Source organism: Macrobrachium rosenbergii, chromosome 34, assembly GCF_040412425.1.
Source record: "Macrobrachium rosenbergii isolate ZJJX-2024 chromosome 34, ASM4041242v1, whole genome shotgun sequence".
NCBI classification, from domain to species: Eukaryota; Metazoa; Arthropoda; class Malacostraca; order Decapoda; family Palaemonidae; genus Macrobrachium; species Macrobrachium rosenbergii.
In genome coordinates, this window is record NC_089774.1 from 1,683,176 (window position 1) to 1,702,924 (window position 19,749).

The 19,749-nt window shown below is 37.4% G+C and overlaps 1 protein-coding gene across 1 annotated transcript in view; it reads left to right on the plus strand.

Moving 5' to 3' along the window:
• Positions 1-19,749, plus strand: part of LOC136856045 (MBT domain-containing protein 1-like) — a 74,421-nt gene that overhangs the window by 30,272 nt on the left and 24,400 nt on the right. The window contains 6 exon segments of the mRNA XM_067133608.1: positions 400-477; positions 480-651; positions 1,445-1,569; positions 1,907-2,172; positions 6,295-6,525; positions 12,715-12,949. Coding sequence (XP_066989709.1) covers positions 400-477; positions 480-651; positions 1,445-1,569; positions 1,907-2,172; positions 6,295-6,525; positions 12,715-12,949 — 1,107 coding nt within the window.

The following is a 19,749-nucleotide window of genomic DNA, read 5'->3' on the forward strand; positions in this document are numbered from 1 at the left end:
ATTTGTTGACAGTGTTCTTGCAACTTGGTTATCTGAGCATGGTTAAATTATTTTTGTCCCTTTTCCAAGCCAGTTACCACCACTTAGAGGCATAATATTGCATGATTTATCAGAAAGAAAGTTCAGAAAATACCTTTTAGCATCTAGTATATATTTTGTTATATATTTTTTAAGAGCCATGATGTTCAAGGCTGAAAAACTAAATGAAAATTGCTTCATATAAGAGGAAGTCATCTCGTGGGTTTAATATCAATGTAATTTTAATTGTGCTGTTGTTCAACTTTTCCTTTGGTTATTTTGGCCTGGGCAATTTTTATTTATTTTCTCTTTACCGAATTTTTTTTCTAATGTGCACTCCATGCACTTCAAATTTGATGATTTTGATCTCAACATTTGCAGGTTACAAAGCAAAGCTAAGATTTGAGGGCTTTGTTGAAGACCACTCCAAGGACTTCTTTGTCGACCTGTGTTCGGAGGAGTCCACCCTGTCGGTTGGTGTGCCACACAGGGCAGGCCGTTGATACCTCCTCGTTCTATCCAGCATAAATACAGAGACTGGAAGGAATTCCTGATGAAGAGACTGACAGGTGCGAGGACGCTTCCAACTAATTTTATGTCACGTGTCGTTGAAAGTCAAAAGTCTCGCTTCAGGTAAGCTTCTCTCAATTTTTTTGTTCATTTTTGATGTGATAATTTAGCAGTGCTCTGCTCCTGATGGTGCCATTAGCCTTGTAGCAGTATGCTTTTTCAACGAAGGTTGCATCTTGATTGATACTAAGAACAGTGAGAAAAGTCTGACCTCTTAAAACTGGCACCCTTGGGACCAGACCTCAGCCGGACCACAGAAAATCCCGTATGATAGAAATCGCCTGGCTGATTCTAAAACGTGCCAGATTTCCGAGGTCGGATTCTGCTGTCATGAAGTATTAGTAGTAGTAAAGGGAGACATCCCTTGTTGAAGAAATGTAATTCTCTTTATGTTGCTTGTTTGGCTGAAGAGAGGAGGAAACATTACCTCTCATCCATACATTCAGACCTTTTTCATGTGACACCTTAAATACTTAGTAATTTTGTTTGATGTATATAGAAGTAAAATCTTTTTTTATGTAGTTTTTTGTGAATTAATCGACATAGTCCAAGGACGAGAAGAGACATTAGGTCTCAAGAATATAATGCTTTAATATTGAAACATGATGATATTTTATAATCATGACAGTTTGATATTGAGTGTTCAAAGACTGTTGAGAATTCTCAAGAATTTTAACAAAGTGAGACTTATGAATTAGTTTTAATACTTTTGGCTAGCAAGTGGTAAAATCCTCGCAGCTCGGAAATCAGCTTGGAACTTGGTGATTTCCTCAAGTAGTGAGAATTCTTGAATGTTGAAAAATAAATGTTAAGGAAAAGTGAAATAAATATTTACCCTCATCTTGTTCTTTGACAGACCTGGCCTTAATGTGGAAGTTGTGGACAAGAACAGAATTGCTCAAATGAGGGTAGCTACTGTGACAGAAGTCGTGGGAAAAAGATTGCACTTGAAATACCATGGTGCTCCACCCGATGATAATGGTAAGTAGTTATGGCACAGTAATAATTACAGACGATCTGTATTTATAGTTTTGTCAAAGCATGAACAGTGCCATGTTCTTATTATAATGATTGAGATTGATAAGACTGAACAGTGCTGTATTCTATATAATGGGTCTCTCTGTGTTCTCTTGCTCAAGAATATTCTCTCACTTGTTTCACTGTATTCTAAATAATGGGTCTCTCCCATGTTCTCTTGCTCAAGAATATCCTCTGCCATGACCCACCACTACTCACATCAGACTTCCAGTGATGATTAACCATCATTTTTTTTAAAGTCAGCACCGTATATATAGTAACACTTGTGATTTTTGTATAGGATTTTGGTGTCATGAAGATGCCCCCATAATCCATCCAGTTGGTTGGTCCAGGGAAGTTGGCCATGAAATAGTTGCAAGTCAATCCTACCATGAGAAGTGTATCCGTGGGACCTATGATGCAAATGACGCACCTCCAGAGTTGTTTGTGTCGCCTCCTACGCCTAGTTTCGTTCGTAATTCCAAACTTGCTTTCTCCAATGGAATGAAGTTGGAAGCCATAGACCCCTTAAATTTATCTGCGATATGCGTTGCTACTGTAATGAAGGTATGACATTTTTTCTTCGTTTTCATGATAAAAGTGATAGGATATAGTAAGATTTTATGGTAAATGTTGTTATTCTGTCGTTCCAATTTTATAATATGCATGGTAAAATAGGAAAATAAATACCTTTGACAACATTTCCACATTTTCTGACAACATCTTCCCCATTGAAAATGCGAATATAAAAGTAAACATTAGACGTTTACTGGGCCTCATCTACTGTATACCCTTTATCCATGACTTCCTGAGCTATCCCATTGGTCACTGGAATGTTAATTCTTATGTATTATTTCCATGTGTGATTATTCTCCCCTTTTCGCCACGTGTAAACAATATCAGTCTTTATAAGCTTGATCAAATTCCTTGTTTCTGACCATCATATCTCCTAGAAGTGTCTATATTCCTAATTAATGTCAGCATATGATGCTTTGAGTACAGTTGTTTATGATGCGCAGATCATCTTTTGTAGCTATTTTGACACTTAGAAGTGTATCACAATAAAGTACAAAAAATCTGCTTTACAATGACACTAAATTGATTATTATACTTGTGAAAAGTCTCAAAAGAAAGTGAACAAAGTAAAATATTGCTTGTCACAGCTCTGGCTCTCTTTCCGAATTGCAAACGCCTTGTGATTGAAGAGGTTAAGGTGTATTACATGATCAGATTTGTTCCAACACATATACAAACCTACACTTTCATATGTGGAGTAATCTGCACTCACTTCACTTCGGCTCTTATTGAATTGTCTCAGGAAAACGAAATCCTATCGCTATACCTGGGTCATGTATGACCTGGATCAACATACCCCCTTCCATTGTGTTCACAGCAGTCCTAGCGTTTGCAGATTTACTGAGTCATCTCTCGTATTCGTTCATACTGTTCTCTGTTCTTTGTGATTGGGAGTACGAACTCCATGTGCCTAGTGATTGTCAGGCTGCAATTGCCTCACCTGGTTTTCACCTTCACGTCAATAGAATTATGGTATATCATCGTTTCTGTGCTTTGTGTGTTGTTTTTTGTCCCTTGGTTCAGGACAAAGGGTGGCATACTAGACCTGACCCATGTGCATCTTCCTCTCGGAGTGAAGAAGATAGTGTGCAGAATAAGTGTTTTCTTTTTAGGTGGGATGCCATCCCGGCCCATATAGCCTGAATAACATAGTGGGATTTTTTATTTCTATTCCTATGTGATCATATATGTTTGTGGTTTCCCAAAATACCTGGTGTTCTTGTGTGATCTTTCTTCCTGCGGCGATGAAAGAAAATGGGAAGCCCAAAGTGTGTCACTGTGCAGGCAAGGATAAGCTCTGCAGTAAATTCATGTCGCTGATGGATATACAGTGAACCCCCAGTATTCGCAGGGGATGTGTACCAGAACCCCCCACGAATAGCTAAAATCTGCGAATATATAAAACCCCCTCTAAAAATGCTTATACCTGAGTATTTTTATAGTTTTATCACAAAAAGTGTAATTAGGAAAATTATGTGAAAATACAGTAATTAGTAAATATTTCTCAGTGAAAAATACTGCGAATAGGTGAATTTTATTTAAGTAACTTGCCAAGTAATTACATTAATGCTAGTTTCACGCGCTGGCAGCTAAAATTTTGCCTTTCATGGGTCGCGCTATTTTGTTTGGCTAGGTGACTAACCCCACCCACTTTAGGGGTAAGAGGAGAACAACTAGCAAAAGGATTCAGTTTGTTTCTGCCGGCTAATGGCAGTACACCAGCTTTTAGCAGCAGCTCTGATTTTGGGTTTCATCTTTTCCAATTGTTTTTTCATGGTTTTGGCGAAGTATTCTTGCCTTGATAGCCGATTTGCTTTATTAGATTTTGACAGTGTTTTTTCATTATTGTGACTTTTTGGTTGATTAGACTTAAACCTTATTTTCCGATTGTGACTGTAGTTGACTTGTTTGCAAAATGTCAGACTCAAGTTTGACTAGCTTTAGGTATTGAAGCAAAGGCTGTAATACACATTTGACCAAGGAATCTTAGGATTCTCATTCTATCTGCACAGAATGTAGGGGACAAGTTTTTTCAGTAGATTTAAGGTGTGATGAATGTATTGACAGGGATAGTAAGAAATTGAAGACTTTAAGATCTCATTTAAATAAACTAATAACTAGAGATAAGAAGAGGAAGGCGACAGCTGGACGGATTAGTAAGTCTTTAGCTAGTCAGGAATCTCCTAATGATCATGATAACAATAATGCTAACGTTGATTGACGTTCTTGCAATTTCTGTTGATCCCGTTCCCAGTTCTCCTTCTGTGCAACCTGCTCCTTTACCCAGCTCTCTCACTTCCAAACCCAACCCCATTGCCAGCCTCAGTTTTAAGATTGATAAAAGGTTCAAGTTAATTGTGGAGTCTATTGCTCAGTTGGCTTCATCACTTCATCCTTAGGGACAATAAGAGCGATGCGGAGCGCCCAGTAGTGCCTAGTGCCAGTGCAGTGTTGGTGGATTTCCTGATAGCGCCTAGTGTTAGTGTTAGTGATGTGTTGGTGGAGGAGGTGACTGCGGGCCCAATCGAGAGAAAAATGTTCGGAGGACCTTCGAGTGACCCTTCTCCTGCCCCAGGATCTGGGATTGATGATCAGCTTTCAGAAGTCTCATTTGATTCCATCACAACAGATTCTTTATTTAAGGATGATAATAGACTCGAAGTTTTCGGGATTCCCTCCCTGAAAAGTATAGAGTCATGCCTGAAGACAGTGAACAGATTTATCCCTCTGGATCAATGCTCCACCAAACAATGGATGAGCCTCCTGGGGACATCATCTTCCTTAGAATAGTTCTTTCTTCTGGGCAGGCTTCATATGAGACCTCTTCAGTACTTTTTAAGAATCGGCTGGAATAGGAAAAAATACCCAGACACGTTCATGCTCTGAGTGACCCCCGAAATAAAAGAAGACCTGCTTTGGTGGAGCTTAGAAGAATGGTTGACGCAAGGGAAATCCCGAAATCCCTTCTTCTGTTGAACCCCAACCTAGACTCTTCTCAGACGTGTCGAACCTAGGCTGGGGAGCTCTGTAGGGGGAGCAAGGAAGTTTCAGGGGCTTGGTCCCCGGAACAAAGAAATTGACATATAAATGTCAAAGAACTGAATAGTTTTTTTTTGTCCCCTCCTTAAAGGACTTCATAGAGGGTGAAAAGGACGAGTCAAAGCCCTGAGAGCCTACCTCAAATGTACAACTCTCCATAGACCAGCCCATTGGAGACTTTTCTTCAGTACAGGTTGGGAGAAGTGAGAGATTTCAAGGAACACCATCTCCTTCTGGCTGAGAGAAGTGGAGATATGGGTCCAACCAAAGTCAGGGCTCATGTCATCAGAGGGATAGGACTGTCGGTGGCATTTAGGAAAAACAACTCGGTGTCAGGTGCTCTTGGCTGGAGTCTGGAAGAGGCAAACAACATTCTGCCTCAAGGATGTAGTACACAGGTCCTTAGATACCCTCATCGTGGGTTCGGTAGTGGTGCACAGCAGGTCATACAACAATGTAGAGTCCTACAGGACCTCCCTCTGGAGGGGGAAGACTTCATCAGCAACATTGTGAGGCCCTGGCTGAGTACAGTACACACAGCATACACCTCTTGCATACCCTTTGGGGTATCGAGTAGGAACACTCCCACATTTACCTGATAGATCGTCCTCCCGCCTTCATGTGACCTTTTGTGAAAGTTTAGGCTCGTATACGTGTTGGAGCAAATACCAAATTAAAAGGAAATTTGTATTCTTCCTAACATATGAACCTACGCTTTCATATAAGTAAAGTTACCCCTCTTTTACTGCCCCACATAGTTTCAATCTCTCACTCCTTCTAGGAGGATGAGCGTAGCTGCATAAGGGCTGACTCGCACAGTGGAAAAGGGTAGGTCAATCCATGTCACACGTAACCCAGGTAGAGCGCTAGGATTTTGTTTTTCAGTGACAGTTCAATAATAGCCAAAACAATCTAAGTGCTGATTACTCCACATATGAAAGTGTAGGATCGTATGTTAGGAAAAATACAAATTTCTCTTTAAATTGGCATTTTAGTAATATATTTTAGCTTTCTGCTGTTGCTTCTTTCAGTTGAAATGTAATGACTAACAACCTACAATGTTCTATGTTTCAGGTCTTATACAACAATTACCTCATGATAAGAATAGACAGTTATGAGTCAGACAATACCTGTTCAGATTGGTTCTGTTACCATGCAACGTCTCCGTGTGTATTCCCTGCCGGCTTTTGCGAAATGAACCACATAACTCTGACACCTCCAAGAGGCTACGAAGGCCAGTTCTCCTGGTACAACTACCTTACCAAAACACAAGCAAGAGCTGCGCCCCCGGCCCTTTTCAACAGAGTAAGCATGATGGATTAGCAGTGAGACTTTACTGTTGTAACATATGTGCATGTGCAGTTTGTGCCTCTTGAACTAATTTTGAGGGTGGTACAACACACTATTCATGAGCCTTTTTGTAGTTGTATGCAGCGAAAGTTTACTGTAAAGGGATTCCATTCTAAAGTTGCGTAGTAGTGCCTGAAAGTAGCAGTTTTAGGAGAGTGGATCAATTATTTATGTTGATATTGTACTTCTGTCTATTATTGGTCATAATATTTTTCATATTTTATAACCCTTAAAGGCCGGGCTAAATATATATTAAACATACCCCAGACTGAGCAGACTTTACGGTTTTTTTTTAAGGTTAGCCAATTTAAAAAAAAAAAACACTTCAATGGAAAGAGAAAGATATGTAAATGCACATCGTGTAAGAAAAAAAAATCCTAAAAAATTTTCTGTACCTTCCACGGGAAGTTGAAAGAGAATATTTACAACCCTGCGCAGGGCCTCTTTTACAAGACACTCATAAAACTCGTAAAAATATGCTAATTTCACAAAGTGTGCATGTATCTTCTAATAATTTATTTTATTTTATTTTGTAAAATTATAATTACAGCTCACACAATATCATAACAGATAAGAACTAGAATCAGTAACAGATTCTGTGTATATTTATTGTAAAATATTTACGAGATTTGCTGAGATGCATTCCCTTTTTTTAAGGTATATATGGTTTTTCTAATATTTCTTTGCACTTTTCTTTGTAAAATTACAATGATAGCTGACATACTAGATAAGAACTAAAACCAACAGCAATCCCTGAGTGTATTTATGAGCAAATGAATAAAAAGAGTAATGGGATAGAAAGGGCCAGTACTATACATTTCCTCCATCAAGTCTCAAGGCACACTGATCCCCCACTGCCCTGTGCTGAGTTACTACAGTTGCCATAAGTCATTTATCGACCATTGAAGTGATGTGAACGTCTTTCCTGCTAAATTCATCCAGATCGTATGGCGCGTAACATTAATACTCGTCTGAGTTATCCTGTCCATCACTCAAAACCTGTTATAGATCATCATACGATGATGCCCGTCCTTTAAGGGATAATGGTGTAGACGTTCCTCTGACAGTTTAGGAAATAACTTTTTATGGGATGAGGGAGAGATAAAAAAAAATGTCGAGTTTTAATGGTTATTTGTATTAGAAGTGGATGCTTTATATTTAATGCAGTATTTTACCTTTATTTCAGGATATTTGATACTCAGTATAAATCAAATTGCTTGTTTAGGCTTGCTGGGTCATTTAAAAGTTTTGGGATAAGTTTTAATTTTCTTACTATTCTAGTAATTATCCTAAAAGAAAATTATGGAAAATTTATCAACAATTGTAAAATATTTCACAGAAGAGACTGACTCATTCAGACTCATACTATTAGGTTTCCATATTCTGGTAAAGTCCGACCTCTTAAATCGGGCACTCGTGGTCCGGGAACTCCCATGATCCAGGGGCATTTTTTGAATCAGCCGCCATTAGTTCTTGAGCAGCTATGAGGGCAGCGCCACACGTTTCAATTTTTTTATTTTTTCAGATTTTAGAAGTGAAGTTTGCTGCATAAATACGCAAGCACATTTTATTTCCAACGAAAACATTGTATGAAACTCAAAAGTATAAGTACAGCATGCAAAAGAACTATAATTTGCTTATATAATCATGTCTCATCCGATCTCATGTATCATGCGATCATTAATGTTTTGTCCGAAAACATGATTTCATCACATGTATATTGTGTATAGTGAAAGAGATGTATATTCAGTAGATTACACTAGGCTAGGCTTTCTATTCCTGACTCAGTTTTGTAGATACCACTGATAACGCATATTATACCCGAGTTAGCTTTTAACTAAAACAGATGCGAATCTTCATACATTAAATCAGGCTTACCAACCTTCTGACTTCTTTAAGAATTCATTGTTATTTTTTTATAATCAACAACCACTGACTACTGTGTGCACAACACTGTCATAAACAACAGCAAGTCCTGACATAAAGTCGAGTCGAGAAACAGCCGTTTGCTAATGTCAGTTATCATAACTAACACGTTTATTAAGGGTTGTGTTACTGTTGTCGACTTGTTAAAAATTTGCTGATTTTGAATGGTGATTTCCATAAATAAAAATAAAGTAAATCTGTATTTATCCTTAGTGCAATAGAGACGAGTGTTAAGTAAGTACTGTGCCGCTAAATTTATGGTTGTAGCTGTGGCAGAAGAAATGAATAATGAAGGGATTTGCTTCAAATTTTTACCACTTATTCTTCAACTAATAATGAAAATTCTTAAAGAGAAATATTTAGAAATTCAACTTTAAATTAACATATTTTGCATTTAAAAAAGATTTTAAAACTTCAAAAATAATATGCAAAAAAAAAAGTTTCACTCAAAAGTGAATTTCCCACATACAAAATCGAGATATATAGTTATACTACACTGTAAAAGTTTCATCGAATGTGGTTCAGTGTTCTTGGAGCTATAAGCATTTATTTTTGAAAAAACTAAGTTTTGAGAAAGCAGCAAAAGAAAAAATTTATGCTTATTTTGTCATACAGGCAGTCCCTGGTTATCGGTGGACTTGGTTGTCTGTGATCCAGTCTTTTGGTGCTTGCCTAGCGATGAAAATCGGCGATTTTTGCTGCCGATATGTGCTGATTTCCGCTCATTGTTGCCGATAATTTTGTATTTGTGCTGATTTCTGCTTATTGTTGCCGATAATTGTGTATTGGTGCTGATAAACACCTGAGAGAGGCGCTGATAACCGAAAATCGTCAATTTTCGGTTATCAGCGATTTTCGCTTATCGTCATATGGCCAGAACGGAACCCCCGCCAATAACTGGGGACTGCCTGTACATGCAACTATGAAACTATGACAGTTAGAAGGCTGAGTTTTGCACTAAAACTATTTCGTCATATAAGAAATATGCCCTGAAATTTACAGTACAATCAGATGAATAGAACTGTGCTCTGCCTTTATTTATATATTACCTAAAGTTTGCATTTATGGGGAGCGCCGGCGCCATCAGGCCCCGTTCTGTAAAGTAAATGACTTTTTCCGTATTTATTAAAGGTTATTTCCTTCTAACTTTTACCACTGATTTTACAAATAATACTGAATAAACACGCCTTGTTTCAGTCTTTTTGAAGATCGAAGGATTTAGTTAAAAAAAAAAAGCGTTTCAGGAAACGGCAAAAGAGCAATATTTCAGGACTCAAAAACGAGAGAAAATAAAAAATATTTAGTTAATTATCCCTATAAGCCGTTTCCATGCATTTTTTACAGTTTGTCATTCACAGTGCTGTAAAATTGTCCATTCTTTTTTAGCAATAATGTTTCTAGATTTGTGTTTATTTATGCATAAAACAGTCCAAAACAATGAATAAATTACCTGATCCTGGCCTGAATTATTCATACAAATGTTTTCTAAAAGTCTTTTTATGATTTGTGGTTCAGTGTCACAAGTGATAAACAAAATTGTCAATAAACCAATCTAAACATTTTATTTTAGCTGTAATGTTTCTAGATATGTTTACGGTATTTACACATAAAAAGTGCAAAACATTAAATAAAGTACTTGATCTTATCCTGAATTATTCATACAAGACATTTTTTTACAAGTCTTTTCCACAATCTGTGGTTCAAAGTATCATACAAGCGATGAACAAAATTGTCAGTAAACCAGTCTAAAAAAAATTTTTTAGCATAGTTATTTCAGGATGTGTTTATTTAGACATAAAACAGTTGGAAATTGTTAACTAAAATTTGATAATTCCTCAAAATCTGGCAATGGGCACGCTCCTTAAAATGACCATTCTCAATACTGTACAACTGAATTAATTGACTTTTGCAAATAGATATTTGTCTGTGTATCAACCTAAGCAAAGAAAGTAAAGCAGTAAATTTTTAGTTTTTTGGTGAAAACGAAAGTCAGAAAAGTTTAAAGTACTAGAAAACATTGAAAGGTGAGATCAGAGCTCGACAGTGTGCTTATAAAGTGTTTTAAGCTGCAACATAGCGAAGTTGGAAGCATTTCTGGGGAGAGGCTTATGGAGCAGGCTCTAGAATTTTCATAAAGAACTAAACCTAACGAATGACAGTGATTATTCATAAAATTTGTTCCACTTTTGATAATACAGTAACATATATGTGGAATGAGCTGAACATAGGGGTTTTTTAGTAGTGATTTTTGTCATCTGGAATTTTTTGTGGTCGAGAAGTGACCTGGTCCCAAGGGTGCTGGTTTTAAGAGGTTGGGCTGTATTTAAAGAAAAAGAGCTGTCAGCACCTAAATCTCTTTATACATGTAGGCGTCGAGTTATGATAGGGTTAGGTTCTTGCATGTATGTTGCAAGCCAAATTTTCACATAACTTGTTTGCAATTCAGTATTCAGGTACATACGGGCTACCCCATTGCGTGACTCCTTTTACCTACAGCCTACCATGGTTTTATCACCATGAATATATTTTATACAGTACCTTTCTTATCAGTCTTTACAGTAATGCATTATATTGATTTGTTTTACTTAGAATTCAGTAAATTTGCCTTTTTACATTGTTGTGTTCTCTTACCATGAATGTACTTACCAAGCATTTTGTCATTCACAATGTGCTATAGATAAGACTCTTAGTATGTTGTTATTAAAAAAATTTATTAAACAGGTAGTATTAATCTTCTGTTTTACAGTGATCACCAATTTCCCATTTTGTCTTGTAATACCACAAACACCTTGTGTATGCAACGTACCCTGTGTATATATCTACATGTGGCGTTTCATCAATTACATCATCCTACGAAAAGGCCCATCATTTAGCTTTTTTTTTATTTTAACTGAGGATCATACTTAATATATTTACAGTACACAGGAGAATATTTTCCTAATTCATCTCAATGTTTTGTAACTTTCCCTACGCTTACACCCACGTTTCATATGCTTTAATGGTAGCCAGTCGTAAATGCGCCCAAAATAAAATTAGTTTAACCGTATTTCAGTTGACCCTTTGGAGTATTGCACCTTTGTAATTCAGTACAGTATTGGAAAGTACATTGCGATTAATGATACTTAGCTTGATCGAAACTAATTTCTGTTATAATGTTTTTTTGAACCTTCTGACCAGTACTTGCGATGAATTCTTATTGATATTCATCACCCGCACATTCCTTAAGGGTCTGAGACAGACTTATAGCCTTTGCCTGTATAGTAATGAGGCTTAATAGTGTTCGTTTTTTAATCTGGTCTTCTATCCACACCATTAATAACTGTTCCATTCATGGATTGGCCCTTGCCTTTGCGTTCGTAATTACAGTAGGGTTTGTTGAAGCAAAACCTTTTTACGGCTTCACGTATGTGTTCTTGATCCTTAAGAATTGTTGACACTGTTGAATGTGGAAGTTCTAGGGTACGTGCTATTGTCGTTCTTTTTTTCCATACTGATTAATCACATTCACTTTTAATTTCAAGTTGATATCCATTCTTGCCTTTTGAATGGCTAAATTGTTGGCGATACAAGTGTCCTTTTTAGTCACCATACAGCAGCTTATTAAAAACTTTTAAACAGTAAATGAAGTGCAAATGACAGCTATTGTTTTCGATAGCACAAGACAATGTTAAGAGAGAGAGAGAGAGAGAAATGAAAGCAGATGTGTTTGTGTTCATGCTTGTTAGTGGGCCACAAACTATCAGACATTTCATCGTACACTGCTACAGACTGCAGCTGGTATACAACCAAATGTTAATGTGTGTCAGAGAACCTTGGTGTAAATAATTTAGATGGATGAATATCAAACTGTTAGTCAAATCCTTCCAATCTAGCCAATTATTCTTACTGTATGATCATATACCATGCTGGATATATAAATGTTTGATAGTTCGAGGCCTGCTTTACACGCAACACTGGGACTGCTATTTGTAAGTGCTGCCTACTGCACTAAATTTCATAAATTTGTGTAATTTTTTTACAGTTTTCTCATTTTCATAAATTTTTTCGCTGCTGCCATAAAGGAGGATTGTTGTAAGCTGCTCTGGTCATAAGTTGACACCTATCTGTAATGGCCTTTTATAGAAAACAGCATAATCTCTATTCCTTTTTACAATCTTTACCTAATGATTTTATGTAAATATTTGGACTGCTTTATATTTATTTGTCCATAAACTACAGGACGTCACAAACCCCGGATTTGAGGAAGGCATGGCACTGGAATCGGCTGACTTGATGGATCCGAGGCTAGTTTGTGTGGCAACAGTGAAGCAGGTTAAAGGGAGGTTATTGAAGGTCCATTTTGACGGCTGGGAGAGTGACTTTGACCAGTGGATTGACTGCCAGTCGCCTGACATCTACCCTGTTGGATGGTGTGATATGTCCGGATACAGACTGGAAGGACCAAAATCTGAAGGTGAGAAACTTTGATATCCTTTGATGATTAAGTGTTAATCAGTTTTCAGGGTTTCTTGAAGATTGCTGATGTTTACACTCAAGAAAAAAGCAGGTTGAACTGGTAGAAGGCCCACTGGTAAGATGTCCTAGAGTGGTATCTATGACTGTAATGTAAAAATGTTTAGCAGGTTTGGTGGGTGTCGACAGAATTGTTTCTGGAATTGTCGTTTTGACCTCTTATTATTATTATTATTTTTTATTTATTTTTTGGGGTCTATCATAGTCATCCTATTCGACTGGGTGATTTTTATAGTGTGGGGTTCAGGGTTGCATCCTGCCTCCTTAGGAGTCTATCACTTTTCTCACTATATGCGCTGTTTCAAGTAGTACACTTCTGCATGAGTCCTGGAGCTACTTTAGCATCTAGTTTTTCCAGATTCCTTTTCAAGGATCTTGGGATCGTACCTAGTGTTCCTATGATTATGGGTACAGTTTTCACTGGCATATCCCATATCATCCTTATTTTGATTTTCAGGTCTTGATACTTATCAGTTTTTTCTCTCTCCTTCTCATCTACTCTGCCTGTCCCATGGTATTGCGACGTCAATGAGTGTTACTTTCTTCTTGATTTTATCAATCAACGTCACGCCTGGTCTACTGGCACGTTTCACCCTATCTGTTCTCATACCATAGTCCCAGCGGATCTTTGCCTGATCATTTTATCTCACTCCCTCAGGCTGGTGTTCGTACCACTTATCACTGCAAGCTAGCTGGTGTTTCTTGCACAGGCTCCAGTGGAGGGCTTTTGCTACTGAATGATGCCTCTTTTTATACTGGTTCTGTGCAAGCGCCAGACATTCTCTTGCTATGTGGTTTATGGTCTTGTCTTTCATATTGCACTTCCTGCTTATGGGTGAGATGTTATTTCCATCTATTGCTCTTTGAACATATCTGGCTCTTAGGGCCTGATCTGGTGCCACTGTTAGCAATCCTTCTGTTATTTTCTTGAGTTCTCCCCTCTGTAGCCATTGCTATGTTTCATCGCTGGCCTGTTCTTTTGTCTGTCTCATGTACTGCCTGTGTATTGGTTTATTGTGCCATTCCTCTGTTCTGTTTTTCATTCTCCTGTCTCTGTATATATCTGGGTCTTCGTCTACTTTTATCAGTCCTTCTTCCCATGCACTCTTTAGCCACTCGTCTTCACTGGTTTTCAAATATTGTCCCAGTGCTTTGCTGTTGATGTTGACACAGTCCTCTATGCTTAGTAGCCCTCTCCTCCTTCCTTCATGTTATGTTTAGTCTCTATTTGCTCATGGATGTAGTGCTTTGTGTATTGTCATGAGTTTCCTAGTTTTCTGGTCTATGTTGCAGAGTTCAGCTTCATCCGCTCCACTACTGCACTGTATCTGATTACTGGTACCGTACTGCCTATGTGTTTATGGCTTTCATCATTTTTCCAGCGTTGAGTTTTGACTTTCACCATAAGTCTCTGCATATATTCTTTCCTGATTGTATCCTTCATCTCTTGGTGTTTTATATCCCCTCCTTCTATTATTCTCAGGTATTTGTATCCTGCCTCATCTGTGTGTTTGATGCTAGTCCCATCTGGTAGCTTTATCCCCTCAGTCTTTTTTACTTTACCTTTTTGTATGTTGACCTAGGTGCATTTTTCTATACCAAACTCCATCCCGATGTCCCCAGATATTATCCTTACAGTCTGGGTTAGGGTATGTATTTCCTTGATGCTCTTACCATACAGCTTGATGTCATCCATGAACATCAGATGGCTAATTCTGTTGCCTCCTTTCTTGAGTTGGTACCCAGCATCCATCCTTTGCAGTACTTTTGTCATGGGAATCATGGCTGCTACAAAGATTAGTGGGGACAGTGAGTCCCCTTGAAAGATCCCTCTCTTGATGTTAACCTCTGCTAGTCTTATCCCAGAGTTTGTAAGTACTGTATTCCAGTTGTGCATTGTATTTTTTAGGAAGCTGATGGTGTTATTCTATTACCCACGTGCGATATCATGTTGAAGGCTTCCTTGTAGTCAATCCATGCCATGCTTAGGTTGGTTCTTCTCTTATTATTCTTCATTACCATTTTGTCTATCAGGAGTTCTTCTTCTTCTTCTTCTTCTTCTTCTTCTTCTTGGTTCGTACAACTTCCTCAGGGAGACTGTTCCACAGTCCAATGGTGTGAGGAATAAAGGACCTCTGGAACTGAGAATTTTGACAGTGAGGTACATTTACTGCATATTGATGTTGCTGTTCAGGAAATCTGGTTGCTCTCGGGAGGAAAGGAAGATTGGGGTTCAATTGTGAATGTGAAAGATCTGTTAAGATAAAATGTATGAATAGTTAACAAACAGAGACCATCCATTGATGGTCCAAGTCATAACTACTATTGTTAGAAAACAAACCTACCACCACAAACCATTCTATCTAAAAGAGGTGAATCTCTTGTAGAAGCAGACATCCACACTGAAGAATAGTATTCTAGCAAAGGAAGGACAAAAGAATTAAAACAGGTTGCACTGATTTTATCACTTACAAATATACGAGTATAAGGCCTTACATACAATACCTAACGTCTGTGTGGCATTTGCCAACGCTTTCATTAGATGTTTCTCAAAAGTAAGATGTGAATCAAAAGTTCTGCTAAGTATAGTTAGCTCCAGACTTATTGAGCAATGGTCCAATCCACCTGAAGGGAGTTGGGATGGAAAATCAGTATGAGATCTAGTAATCAAGAGTGTTTTTGTTTTACTTGGGTTCAGCCTCATACCAAGCCTACTACACCATTCATAAATCTGCTTCATGTCACAATTGAGGCAAAGGTCAGCTAGTGAATATCTGTGAAGAGTAACAGAATTCTGGAAGTGTCAAGAAGCTCTCTTAGAATAATTTGTGATGTGAAAAATATATCCTTAGATTAGGAGCATAGAAATGTAGGGTATGCACAGTATCATTGAGAGAAGGGAGTAGAGTATCTTTATGTTGGTAACCATTCGGATTGCAGGTTCTAAAGTTTTAATATGAAATGTTGTCTAGTGGTGTTGTTACTTTAATTTATAGTAATTAGATGAATAAATATTGCATTGACATCAGTATTCTTGGCATATATATAAATGAATCTGAAGATGCTTGACCAGGAAATTGTGAGGATAACTGTGGCTGTGTGTTTTCCGTATTGTGAGGAAGTGACTGTCTTACTAAGTGGCACAGTACATTCTTATGAGTATTTTTGGGGGTGTGCAATAAATCGTCTGTCAGTGCACAGTTTTATATGCATAATTTTGAGTTTGAAATATTGTACTCTGCCTTGTTGGACAATTTTTTTTATGTTTAGCATTTGTTTTTATTTACAAGTAAACAGTTATAACAGTCTGATCTCTTTAATCCTGCACTCCACGGTCTGGCTTTTTTTTTTTTTTTTTATAAGATGCCATTAGTTCGTTGACCAGCTACGAGGGGGGAGCCACACTTTTTTTTTTTTTTTTTTTTCCCTTTCAGAACTGAAAGTTGCTCCGTAAATAAACAAGCACAATTTATTTCCAACAAAAACATTCTGTGAAACTAAAAAATGTACAGCATCAAAAAGAAACATAATTTGCATATATACTCATGTATCATCTGATCATGTGTATCATGTTATCCTTAAAATTTTGTCCCAAAACATGATTTCATTACGTATATCGTGTATGGTGTGAGGTGCATTTTTGGTAGATCACTCGAGGTTATGCTTAATCTGACAGATTCTTTTTCAGTAGATTATACTAGGCTAGGTTTTCTATGCCTGTCTCGCTTTCGGTAGGTACCGTTGATAATTCATATCTAAGTTATCTTTTGAATAATAGATAGGCCTAGAACATTGCTGTTTCTTATAGTTAACAATTACATACTATTGCGTGCAAGACACTGGCATAAGCAACAGCAAGTACTGATATAAACAACCAAATCGAGAAACAGCTGTTTGCTGATCTTAGTTAATGTAAGTGCCAGAATTGTAGGCACCCAAAATTCTTTCACATATTCTGGCACCTGCCATTACGTGCCAGAGTTTTGGGCACCTAAAATTCAGGCGCATACTAACATCGAGGAACAGCTGTTTGCTGATGTTAGTCACCGTAACTAAGACATGTGTTACAATTGTCAATTTGTTGAAAATTTGTTAATTTTCAATGGTGACTTCCATGAATAAAAATAAAATGAATTTTTACTCATCCTTCACTCAGTGGAGAGGAAAGTGTTGATAAAGTATACACTTAGGTTGTACCTGTGGCTGAAGAAACGAATAATGTGGAGGCTACAAAACATTTTGGAAGAGGCAAAAGCAGCGTCCGAAATTGGTGAAATCACTTTTTTAAACCCAACTTTGATAATTTACAAAAGAAATCATATATATCTATGAAATATGTTCCATTTAGCAACTGTGGCAGTGATGATGTCAGTAAAATGCAGTCAGCTGATTATTTTAATGTAAACATTAGCAAAATGCAAATGGCTCATGATCGTTAAGTTCGTAAATTATATTAGGATAATATGACAGTAATACTTGAAGAAATATAATTGTGTACAGGTGTAAAACGACAGTTTTGTTGTCATTATTCTCAATACAACTCATCATTTGACTTTTGCAAATGGATATTTGTCAGTGGAACAACATAACCTGGGTCAGTAGTGTCTCTTATGATGATGGTCTACCTTTCAAAGAAAAATTTTGGTTTAGAGCTTTTTGTTTTTTAGGATTTCGGACAAAGGATTGTAAACCTGTTGCTGCATAGTTACCCATTCAGGATGCCACCCAAGAGAGCAGGAGGTACAGGTGATGAAGTTAGAAGTATAAGCGTATATCTTCATGTATGCTTGAGAAGGTGGGGTTGCTGAAGAAAGTAGAAAAAGGAACATCTGAGAAGACTTTGTGAGAGTACTATGGCATTGGATCATCCACTGTGTATAACTTAAAAATAAACCAGAGCAGCAGATTTTTAAGTTTTCTGTTGAAAACAAAAGCCAGAAATGTTCGAAGTGTCAGAAAACATTGAAAGGTGTCAGGAGTTCAGAATACAACAGGTGCATTTTTAAAGTGGTTTAAGCTCCAAAGTCGTGAAGGTGTAAACATTTCTAGGGATGGGGGGATGCTTACAGAGCAGGCCAGAATTTTTCATAAGGAACTAAACCTTACATATGAGAGTGATTATACGGAAGCTGATTTTTACCTTTGGTAACACAGCATTATATATGTGGAATGAGGTGGCAGACTGTGTTTACATAGGGGTGATTTCTGTCACCCACATCTTCTGTGGTCTGGCAGTGGCCTGGTCTCCAGGGTACCGGTTTAAATTATTGTTATTATTCAGAAGATCAACCATATTCATATGGAACAAGCCCACAGGGGCCGTTGACTTGAAATTCAAGTTTCCAAAGAATATGGTTCATTAGGAAGAAGTAAGATGAGGTTAGGGGAAATACAGAAAGAAGAGATCTCACTTATTAAAAAAGAAGAAATGAAATAATAAATAGTTGAAAATGTATTGAAATGCAAGGCGAATACTATTATATTAGTAATGCATTCTTCGCTTGAACTTTGGAAATTCCAATTGCACGAAATCCTCAGGGAGACTGTTCCACAGTCCAGTGGTTTGAGGAATAAAGGGGCTCTGGAATTGGGAAGTTCTACAGCTAGGCACATTTACTGCATATTGGTGCTGATGTTTAGCAAATCCGGTTGCTCTGAGCAGGAAAAGGGGATCAGGGATCAGTTGAGAATGTGAAAGTTCTCTGTTAAAATACATCTTATGAAAAACTGACAGTCGAGACCATCCGCCGATGGTCCAAGCCACAACTGCTAATATTGGGAAACAGAAATCTACCACTACGAATCATTCTATCTAAAAGAGCTAAGTCTCTGGTAGAAGCAGACATCCACACCGGAGAACAATATTCTAGTAATGGAAACAAAAATTACTTGAACCATGTTGCACTGATTTAAATATATGAGGCCTTACAAACAATAACAAACTTTTGTGTGGCATTTGCTGACACTTTCATTAGATGTTTCTCAAAAGTAAGATCAAAAGTTGCACGTAAAATAATTAAAGCTTCAGACTCATTGAGCAGAGTCCCATTGACTTGGAGGGGAGGATAGGGTGGAAAGTCTGTAAGAGATCTGTTAAACAACAGTGTTTTCATTTTACAGTAATACCTCAAACTTATGCGAAGTTAGGCTCCAGGACCCCTCATGTAAAGCAAGGGTTCGCGTAAGTTTGGTACGATCACTAAAAATGCTAATACACACAGTGAATGCTTATATCTAGAGTTAAACCCTAAATATGACAAAATCATTGTCCCAAAGCACTTTAATTTTGTTTGAAAGTTAGCTTAATACTCTTATTGTAATTCATATTTTGTTACAGCAGAGAGAGAGAGAATGGGTGGGTGTCCTTACGTTAAATATCAAAAAAGTTAAATTATTTATGAAATATTATGGAGAAAGAGAGAATAACGAGAGAGAGAAAGGTTTGTTCTTACATTAAATATCAAGAGGGAAATATTCATGATTTATGACAGAGAAAGAGAGAATAACTTTGGAAAGAAAGAGAGAGAGAGAGAAGTTATTCATACTCCTCCTATAGTGGTATTTTATTTGACCATTAGTGTGCAACATTTTCTCCCTTTCGTGGTCCATATGTCAAAATAATTGACTTTTAGGTTACCCCCTCTTGCTCCGATCCTCGGATTAAAGACTGGGAATCCATATTATTCTTTTAAAATCTTAAATAATTTACTATAGAAATGCAAAAGTTGTAATTATAGCATG